Source organism: Bombus flavifrons, chromosome 10 (genome assembly GCF_040668555.2).
Source record: "Bombus flavifrons isolate JBK064 chromosome 10, iyBomFlav1_principal, whole genome shotgun sequence".
NCBI lineage: Eukaryota > Metazoa > Arthropoda > Insecta > Hymenoptera > Apidae > Bombus > Bombus flavifrons.
In genome coordinates this window covers 1,571,012-1,582,169 of record NC_138451.1, presented here as the reverse complement: position 1 = coordinate 1,582,169, position 11,158 = coordinate 1,571,012, and the positions used below count along the sequence as shown (strand labels likewise).

Genomic DNA, 11,158 nt, shown 5'->3' with positions numbered 1-11,158 from the left:
TTCTTTCTCTGTACCTTCTTGCGCATCTGCTAATCTCTTCCTTGACCGTTGGTATTCCAAGGTCTTTCCGTATGTCCTCGTTTCTAACGTACCATGGGGCGTTTACTATTGTTCTGAGAATTTTTGCTTGGATTGTCTCTATTTTGGTTATATGGCTCATTGCTGCTGTTCCCCATAGTGGTATTCCGTACGTCCAGATTAGTTTTATGATCGTTTTGCAAATTTTTAATTTGTTTTCTATGCTTAGTTTGGATTTTCGACTTGTTAACCATTGCATTTGTCTCCTTGCTGTCTGTATTTTGTATATTATTGATTTAATATGTTGTTTCCATGTAAATCGTGTATCTAGGAGGAGTCCTAGGTATTTGACTTGCCTTGTTTGTGTTATTTGCGTGCCGTTAAGTATAATGCTTGGTGGTATCTGTTTTCGCAGTGTGAATGTAATATGGTTGCATTTACTGGGGGTTGCTTTAATTTGGTTAACTTGTAGCCACTTTTCTATTTTTGTGACATGTTCTTGTAGTAATGTGACTGCTGTTACAGGGTTAGTGTACCGGACTAGTACAGCTGTGTCATCCGCAAATGTCAGTACTTTACTATTGATGGTTGTTGGTATGTTGGCCGTGTATAGTGTGTATAGCATTGGTCCTAGGACGCTTCCTAGTGGAACCCCTGCCTTGATGTCTTTAACTTCATAGTATGTGTCTTTAATTTTTATTACATAGATTCTGCTGCTTAAGTATGATTTTAATAAATGGTATATTTGTTCCGGGAATTGTTTCCTGATTGTTTGTAGTAGGCATTCGTGGTTTATTTTGTCGAATGCCTTATCTATGTCCATAAAGAGGGCTGTGCAGCATTGTTTGCCTTCTAATTCTGTTATTATTTCATTAGTGAGTCTGTGTATTTGCTCTATCGTAGAGTGTTTGTTTCTGAATCCAAATTGGTGATCTGGTATTAATTTTTCCTTATCTATTATTGGTTTTAAGCAGGCGTAAATTATTTTTTCTAGTATTTTGGATAATACGGGAAGTAGTGTAATTGGCCTGTAAGATGCTATTTGGTGTGGGTCTTTACCTGGCTTAGGTAGCATTTTGATCTGTGCTAGTTTCCATAGTTTAGAATAGTATTGGATTCTTAATATTGCATTGTAAATTATTGTGATTAGTCGTAGTTTCCATAGTTTAGAATAGTATTGGATTCTTAATATTGCATTGTAAATTATTGTGATTAGTCGTACTGCTTTTGGAGGAAGGTTTTTTAGTATTTTGCCATTGATTAGGTCGATTCCTGGTGCTTTATTGTTTCTTGTTTTCTCGTTTATGTTTCTAATTTCTTGTGCTGTTGTTTTAGGTATGATGTAGTGTATGTCAGTTGAGGTACTAGTGGTTAACGCATCCTCGTCGGTATGACAACTGTGGTTGCTGTTATTGATATTATGTGGTGTAAATGTGTTGCTTAGATGGTTGGAAAATTCTTCAGTTTGTTCTTCGTTGCTTCTTGCCCATGTGTTATTTGCTTTTCTGATTGCTGGGACTAGTTTTATTGGCTTCTTTATTTTTTTATTGCTTTCCATAGGTAGTAGTTGGTGTTCTCGTGTGCGGATAGTGACTCTATGAATTTTGTGAACTCGTTGTTGTTGTGTTCTTTTATTTTGTTTTTTATTTCTTTTGCAAGTTTATTTAGGTGTTTTTTGTTTTCTTTTGATCTATGTTTTTGCCATTTTGCTTTCGCTTTTCTTTTTTCTTTAATTTTTTCGAGGATGTCTGGCGGAATTACTTTTGTTTGTCTATTTGTTGATTCGGGTATGGTGGTTGCCCGTGCTGCTTCCTGAATTGTTTCTGTAAGTGTTGTTACTGCTTGTTCGATGTGTTCAGGTGTTTTCAATGGGATGTTACAGTTGATTTTGCTCTCAATTATTTCTTTAAATGTTTGCCAATTGGTGGTTTTATTGCATAGTGTCTCGGAATTGTTATAAAGTATTGGTTTGTTTCTGTATGTAATTATTATGGGTGTATGATCGGAGCTAAGCTCGAGGCTGGGTGCTATACTTAGTTTATTTGCGTTTAGTCCCTTTGTAACTGCAAAATCAAGTACGTCAGGTATTTTGCTCAGGTCTGTCAGCCAGTATGTCGGTCTTCCTGTGGATAATATATTGAGGTTATTGTTTCTAATGTATTTTTCCAAAGTTCTACCTCGAGGTGTAGTGATTCTTGATCCCCATAGTGTATGCTTTGAGTTGTAGTCTCCAGCTGCGATATACTTGTCACCTAAGCGTTGAAAGTACTCTTCCCACATTTGTAATGTAATTTTGTGCCGCGGCGGTACATATACTGCTGACAACTGTAAATGGTTGCTGCTAGTTTGTACAGTGACGGTGGTTGATTATATATGTTCCTTACTGACTTGGCTGTGTAGGTGATATTTAATGTCGTTTTTTATTATTACTGCGGTCCCTCCGTGTGCTTTTCCTGAGGGATGCTTGGTATCATATATGGTGTAGTACGTTATTTTTATGTAACTTTTTGTAGTGAAGTGTGTTTCTGATACGAGTAGTATGTCGATATTATTGTTGTACAAGAATGTTTTGGTTTCTAGGGCCCTTTGTTGTAGGCTGTTGGAGTTCCAGGCTGCTATTTTAAGCATGTCCATTTTTATTTTTTGCTCAACATGTTTGTAAGTTCCGTTTGCTGTCTGAGGACTGCGTTTTGTTCGCTTATCATTTTTATTAGCATTTCGGTGTTTTTGATGGATTGTTTTAGTAGTTCTTTAATTTCTGTAGTGTCGTTGCTGTAATTGTTCTGATTTTGATTATCTAATGGTGTTGACTATTTGGCTACTTGCGCATAGCTTCGGCTACCAAAGAAGTTGGTATTATTATGGTTGATGTTCATTACATGCTGTCTCAGTTACTGTGCTATCCTGTTGTGTGTGGTAGTTATTGTACGTCCTGTTACGAAGCGGCGGAAAAAGTTTACTTTGAAGTTGCTTTCTGACTACACAGCCTTTGTAGCTGGCTGGGTGGTTTCTACCGCAGTTGTAGAATTTTACATCGTTTGTTTTTCCCGTGTATGGGCAGTTCGTTGTTAGATGCATTTCTGCGCATTTGGCACACGCCGGGTTTCTGTTGCAGTAATTCTTTGTATGTCCATATTGTTGACACCGCATACATTGCGGTATGTCTTTTTTGTGTCTGGGTGGCTCGACTGTAATTACTGTGTTTAGTACTTTTTTAACATCGAAAATTTCCTTGCTGTTGTTTTTGGGTTCGAGTTCTATTAGAAATAGCGGTAATGGTTGTTTGGTATCGTACCTGGTTATGTTGTTTATTGCTCTTACTTGATGCCCGATTTTAGCTAATTCCTCGCACATGTTATTTGTATTTGTTTTTGGGTATAATCCTTTGATTACTGCTTTATAACTTTTATCAGTTTTGAGTTCACACGACTGTGACAAAAAAGCGTCGCGCGTGTTCACCGCCCAGTCGCATTTGCATCTGGCATCTGGTTTTTGTGGGCGAGGTGTCTTGAGTCTTGAGTCTTGACTCTTGACAACCCTCGCTACTTCGTATTTTCCTCCCCTGCTCCACCCCATTCTACTGACGTCCATTGACGACTATCTCATTCATCCGTATGACGAGCTAATCATCTTCATTCCGATTGGTCACTTTCTTATGGTGCACCTGTTTTAGCCGATACGATCTGGTACCAGTGGTTCTCAGTTTGCAGAATTCCTCCCTTACGATATTTCGAGAGTTACTGAACGAAAATCGGTAATATCTAATGACAAATTAACTGGCTTCTTATTCCTTTAAGTGGCCATCGTTATACTTACTAGTTTTTTTAATTCCTTTTGTGGAGCGAATTTTTACTATCTAAATAAAGGGAGAAATACCTGGGATTTCTTAGAAATGTATTTCTTTCCATAACTGCACATATAAGGTTCCATTCACTTGAACAATTAACGGAACATTACTGTACTGCTTGACCAAGTAAAAGTCAAGTTATACTACGATTTATCATAGTACGTTCTTCAATATCGTTGCATAGCTTCTTTGCAGGTTATTACAGTTAACATCTTATAGAGATATATTCATTGGGGAATTAATGTTTGGTAAAATAGCTTTCCATTTCATATGTGTTACAAACTATAAATTGAATTTTGTTTTCCCCTAGATTTTGAGATTTTATGTACCTCTTCCGACTCGTCCCATGGATAAACCATGATTATATAAACAGATTTGCACACTCATTAGGGAAATCCGCCCGAAAACTGAGTCGTATCTAGCCGTGAAAAATCAATATTGAAAGATCAACAAAGTCCGCGTTCTTGCGAGACTGACAGAGATAAGTAGAACGTCTTTGTCTCCATTTAAGGCATTCATAGCATGTCACGCATGCACAGAACTTCTTCTTGTTTTCCACATTGACTTTTATAACTAGTCGAGATTTAATTTCCAGATTTTCCCTAGGCTTCGGTATATGAGTGTCGAGATCTTATATGACCGTGGAATAAATTATATAATAAATTCTTGTTTACGTTACCTTTCAGTTGAGGATCAGTGGCTTCAAGTCAAGTTCACAATGTTTTTTTTTTTTATTTATTAAAATTTACAATTAATTCTCGCATTGAGAATTTTCAGTAATTTTTTCTGGCGTGACGCAATGACATGGCTAATTATTTATAATAAGTTAATACTTATTATAGATAAGTATAATTTATAAGTAAGCATTATAAATAAGTAAATATTACTTAATTTAAATAACTAATTGAATCTAGCGTTTAGGTCTAGCGGGTAGTGTCTCTTCAGCCTGCGGATCTGGTCCGACGTATCAAGTAGTCCAGTGATTAGGGGGTTTCGGTGTTTGTTGACTCTTTTGCTATATCTGTCGCTATATTTTGCTATTTTCTCTTTGACTGTTGGTATCTTGAGGTCGCGATGTATTAGTTCGTTGGTGACATGCCAGGGTGTATTTATAATGGATCTTAGCGTTTTTGATTGGAAGCGTTGAAGTATTTCAATGTCAGAATTACTTGCTGTTCCCCATAGTTGGATTCCGTAGGTCCAGACAGGTTTTATTACGGTCTTGTAGAGGGTAATTTTATTCTGTACGTTTAGTTTGGAGCATCGGCCCGTGAGCCAATAGAATTTTTTTAGTTTGTCCTTTAGTTGCTTCGTTTTGTCTGTGATGTGGTTTTTCCATGTTAGTCTCCTGTCCAGGGTCATGCCCAGGCATCTGACTGAGTCCTTGCTAGGAATTGTTGTATTGTTGATGGTGACCTGGGGGCAGGTTTATTTTCGGAACGTAAAGGATACATGTGAGGATTTTTTTTCATTAATTTTGAAGCCCCATTTATGAAACCACTTTTAAATAGAGTCGAGACATCGCTGGAGAATGAATGAAGCAATTACCGGGTGTGCGTGGGAAGCTAATAGCGCTGTGTCGTCAGCAAATGTTGCTATCGTTATCTCAGTTGATATAGGTAAATCGGCAGTGTAGATGGAGAACAGCAGGGATCCGAGGACACTACCTTGGGGTATGCCAGATTCTATTGGGAATGTTGTGGAAGTGGCGTCTAAGCATTTAACCATGAATTGTCTATTGGTTAGGTAGGACTTTAGGATGGAATAGCAGGTGTGTGGTAGGATTTTTTTAAGTTTGTATAGTAACCCTTCATGCCATATTTTGTCGAATGCCTGTTGAATGTCTAGAAATACCGCTGAGCAATATTTTTTCTTTTCAAGGGTTTGGCTGATCATGTGGGTTATGCGATGGATTTGCTCTACTGTTGAATGTTGTTTCCCAAAGCCGAATTGATTGTCTATTAGGTCGTGCCCTGCTGCTTTCTTGAGATTTAGGCGACTGATTGATTCTATAATCTCTGCAGAAGTGAAGGGTTCAATAGAAGAAGACATTTGGAAGGGGGAGTGCAGGTATTCAGTAATGTCCGCGGCAGCTTTGGAGGAATGGGGTTTAAATACTTTAAACAAATATTTAGCAAACAGTTTGGCTTTTTCTATAGGGTTACGCGCCCATCCACCTTGCGGACGGCGGATTGGAGGGATTATTTGCGGGGGGCGCGTGAATTTTCTGGAAGCCTTCCATAGTGAGTAGTTGGAGTCAGCTGTGGGGACAAATAGACGAGATATTTATGAAAACAGTAATTTTTGTAATTTTTGATGATTTTGGTTAGCTTTCTAGTTGCGTTGTTTAGTTCGCGTTTGTCATCCAGTGTTTTATGGGTCTGCCGTACTCTTCTTAGTCTACGTTTTTCTGCTATTTTTTTTTTTTAATATGTAATAGGGATATTCACGTTTGCTGATAGAAGTCTTAATAGGTGTGGAGAAGCGGATAGCGTTTATCATGCTCACATTTAAGTATTCCGTGGCTGCTTCGATATCTTCATTAGTTTTTAGTGAAGTTAAAGCTGAAGTTGAGTGATTAAATACTTCTCTAAAGAGCTGCCAGTTGGTGAGTTTGTTATGAATAAAGCCATTAGGTGTATTCTCGGTAATTGTTGAACTGACTGTTGCTATCACGGGGGAGTGATCAGAAGAGAGATCAGCCGAGGAGTTGATTTGGACGTATCTTGACGAGATATTTTTTGTTATGAAGAAGTCAAGTAGGTCAGGTATTTTGTTAGTGTCAGTGGGCCAGTGTGTGAGTTCGTATGTGGTGAGGTAGTTGAGATTATTAGTTATTATGCTGTTTAAGAGATTTTGGCCTCTTACTGTGACCAGTTTGCTGCCCCATTGGGTATGTTTGGCGTTATAGTCTCCTCCAGCTATGAATCTACTGCCCAGGATGTCAAGGAAGTTATCAAAGTCTTCTTTGGCGATGGAGTGTCTGGAAGGGCAGTATACTGCTGAAGCGATGATTGTACCATGGCAGTCTTCTATTGCTACGTTTGTTGCTTGGAGGTAGTCTTTCTGGAATGATGGAAGTTCGTAATGCTTAAGGCTGGATTTGATTATGATTCCGGTGCCGCCGTGGGCCTTTCCACTGGGATGTTGGGTATGGTAGAAGTTATAACCATTTATTTTCAGATAGTTTTTGTCGGTGAAGTGGGTTTCAGATATGAACATTACGTCGATTTGCTGCAGTTTAAGGAAGAGTTCTAGTTCAAATTTGTATTGAGCTAGACCGTTGGCATTCCAAAGAACTATGCGTCTTGGCTTTATTTTGCGTCGGGGCGCATTAATTTATCCATAATGAGTGTCCAATAGTGATAGCAAATTATTTATTTGTTCAGATTGTTTTTCTATTAGCTTTTCAAGTCTAGAGACGTTGTCTGTGTTTGGTGAATTGGGGACACTATTTTGAGAATGGTCCCTGTGGCTATTCGGATTATTTTGGTTTCCCTGTACTGCTTGGGCATAGGAGATTAAAGTAGTGGTGAATTTAGGAGGACTGGGTATTTGATTGGTTAAGGAGATTGAAGTAGTAGTGAATTTAGGAGGACTGGGTATTTGATTGGTTATCTCTTTTGCTCTGGGTTTAGGGTACTTATTTATGTACAGGGTTTTGTAGGCTGAGCAGCCTTTGTAGTTAGCAGGATGGTCACCTTGACAGTGGATGCACTTCGCTGGGGTTTCCAGTGATTTAGTGCACTGGTCAGTGGTGTACCTGCACATTTAACGCAGCGGAAGGTATGGTTGCAGTATTTCTGCGTATGACCGTACCTTTGGCACCTTTTACATTGCACTATCTCTTTTTTAACAAGCGGTGGTTCGAATTTTACTATTGACTTCATTAGACGACTGATGTTGTATATTTCCTTATTGTTAGGCTTTTGTTTTATGCCAATAAAAAATAAGGATAACGGGTCTTTCGAGACTCTATGCCTTATGTTACTAACGTTGATAACTGCGTGGCCGTGTTTTAAGAGTTCGAATTTGAGTTCATCTATGTCTGCTGAGTGGTGGATGTTGCGTAGAACCACTCGGAAAGGTCTTTCGTGTTTGAGCTGGTATGTATGAAAGTTGGCGTTCATGATCTTTAGTAGTTTGGTGAGTCTTCTATATGCATCAGGGTTTGTCGGCAGGATTTTTACTTTGTTATTGTTAGTTTTTAGGTTGTAGTCCTCTTTAGAGATATCTCTCTCTCTATGGACTTAATCATCGTTTGTATGTCGATGACATCATCAACAAATATTGGTGGGGCGGGGAATTTCTTTGGGCGTGTTGGTTTGTTGGTGGGTCTGCAATTTCCATGGAGTTGTTTGTGTATTCCAATATGACGTATCTGTTGTATGTGTTTACTTTGTTTGTTGTCTGTTCGTTCTGGATGGCGTCTGTGTTTGTTTTTGATGCTTCTATTTTTCGCTTCTTAAAGTTTTTGGCGTCATTGGTACGGGGGATTTTTGCCACGGAGGAGGTAGCGCGGAGCAATTATGGATTTGCTCAGGAGAGTGTAACACCAATCTCATCCCAACCATAAGATATCGACCCCGAGTCTTAGACACATCACCACCTTATCATCATAGCGTACACCAAGGCTGTGACGCAGCTTAGTCCACATCACAGATAAAGGGTTCGACCCTTGACCTTCGAACACTTCTCCGACTACACAGAAGCTATGAGACACCTTAGTCTACATCATAGATAAGACATCGACCCCCGACCTTCGAACACTTCTCCACATCACAACCCACACCTAGCCCCTCAACATCCTAAAACCAAAATATATATAAACCGAGACTTCACCCAGCTCGGGCAGTTCTAGTTCTTGTTCTTGTTCTAGTGGCTGTACTCATACTACCTCTTTTCTCCGGTTCAGTGTCAGCTCTGTAAGTGTTGAGATTTATAATAAAGCTTTATAAAAGAAAACTAGTAGTTGGGTTACGACTCAAACTCCTTACTACATTCCAAGTACCCATTTTACGTGACAAGAGCCTGGTCGTGATTCCTGGGCCATCATCGAGTTAGTTAATTCAAATTGAATAACTAGTCGAGAGGCTATGAGGCTAGTATTCGGGTAGAGGTTAGGAGCGTAGGATTTTTTCTCTAAAAGATAGGAACACTTGGCTGTGTTCACTTTCGACGGATGGGCGACACGTGTTGTTTTACGAACTTCATAGAGCACTAGACACACGTCTGCACGCTTCGGCACTCAATAGCGAACTCAAGTTCACAATATGTAATACTTTTGTCTTTTCGTTCCATTTTCATTAAAAAAATGTTATATCTTTTACATTGGATTAAATGTTTTCTAAATTGTTTAAATTTAAATATGTGCTTTTTTTTATTGAAGATTCAAACAAAAATTAGTGTACATACATATAATTTCCTTAACAACATTTCAATTTATTTTATTCGTCAAATAACAGAGAAATAGTAACGATAATTAAGCCATAAATTAGTATTGTTCACAAATTATTAAAATAATTTAATGAAGTTTGTTGTAGAATACCATGTGTAGTAGAACTATTCTACTATAGAATGTAGGGGATTGGCAAACTACTCCACAGCCGCGGTAGTTTCGCATTTGTGAATATAAAACGTTTATAAGAGCGATGTTAAAAGTTGCGTAGAAGTTGTCGTAGTGGGGCCCGGTGTATCGCTTACACCGGTTCCCGGGCCCCTCTCGATCGCAGCCGGAACGGTCATCGTGGAGGTTTTAGTCGGTTGGAGTCCGGCACTACCACGCCGCTTTTCCCCAGAAGCGACCTGGTGTCCGTGCGGATTTCCTCCACGTTAATAATAAAAAAAAAAAGTTGTCGTAGTGAATAAACGAATTTGCAAAATATTTCTTGTTAATATTATCGCGTGTTTATCAATTACACAAAGTAAAGTGACAGGATGTCTACCACTAATCTTAATTCTGAACAAGAATACAAGAATTACCTCAAGTGAGTAATTCTAAATAATAAGTAATTCAGTTTCTAGAAACAATATAACCTACTCGATGAATATCATTCATTGTTTAACATATTATTGTATAAAAAATTCAGTTAATCTCAATTCAATTTGACTCGAAATATTGTTCAAAGTAGCGAAAGAAAATATTTTCTATTTTTATTTTTATTATGAAATAGATTAAATATTGCAATATAACAAAAGATAACTACGACTTTATATTATTTTCGTTCGATGTGAAAAAGTTCACAATTCACAATTTTTTATCGATGTAATTCTGTGATAAACTAAGGAAGTAGCTAAGTAGGTGATTTTCAAGGTCATGTTCGTTTGTCGTGTCAGGTCACAAGATCTTTCTGTCATTCATTTCTACGCATCCTGGGCCGATCAGTGTTCGCAAATAAATGATGTGATCGAAGAAATGAGCAAACTGGCCGAGTATCAGGGGGTTAGGTTCGCCAAGATTGAAGCTGAAAAAATACCTGATGTATCCTTGAAAGCTGGTATCAGTGCAGTACCAACAGTTGTTCTCACAAAAAATAACACCATAGTCGATAGAATCGATGGAGCTAATCCTGCAGTTATAACGGAAAAAATTAAGCGCCAATTATTGACCGATAAAGATTCTATTTCGTTTGATACATGTAAACCTAAAGAAAAACTCGAAGAAAGACTAAAGAAATTAATAAATCAAGCGCCCTGTATGCTTTTCATGAAAGGATCTCCTACCACTCCACGTTGCGGATTTTCTAGAACAATAGTCTCTATTTTAGACTCTTGTAAGACAGATTACCAGACGTTTAATATTTTACAAGATAATGATGTTAGAGAAGGACTTAAAAAATTTAGTGATTGGCCAACGTATCCTCAATTATATGTGAATGGAGAACTCATTGGAGGATTAGATATTGTAAAAGAAATGAACGAATCTGGACAGCTGGAAAGAATGTTGCCTAAGAAGAGCTAATGCAAAAGAAACGTGAGTTTCTGTTTACATAAATATTTAAATACTTTTAGCTTAATAGAAGTGCTTAATTATAGGATCTAATAATAATAATATAATTATTTGTAAGTTATTTTGTATCAGTTGTAAGGATTTCAATATTTGCTCTATGGAAATATGCAATAAATTAAACCATCTGTGTAAAAGGATCTTTTTGTAAGCGCTAATTTGTAGTCAACAGATTGCACAAGACAAATAAATAGTAATATAGGAATTCTTTTGCTCTATAACGAAGTCACTTTATTTTCAAACAATATGTCAATTTTCAAGTGTTTACCTGTTAATATATTAATCCA

General features: G+C 37.7%; 1 protein-coding gene across 1 annotated transcript; it reads left to right on the top strand.

Moving 5' to 3' along the window:
* The first annotated feature begins 9,714 nt into the window (after positions 1-9,714).
* Positions 9,715-10,902, top strand: LOC138183810 (glutaredoxin 3-like). The gene is made up of 2 exons (XM_069121238.1): positions 9,715-9,852; positions 10,202-10,902. The coding sequence occupies exons 1-2, from the start codon at positions 9,803-9,805 to the stop codon at positions 10,824-10,826; spliced, it is 675 nt and encodes a 224-aa protein (XP_068977339.1). The 5' UTR covers positions 9,715-9,802; the 3' UTR covers positions 10,827-10,902.
* Positions 10,903-11,158: the final 256 nt, after the last annotated feature.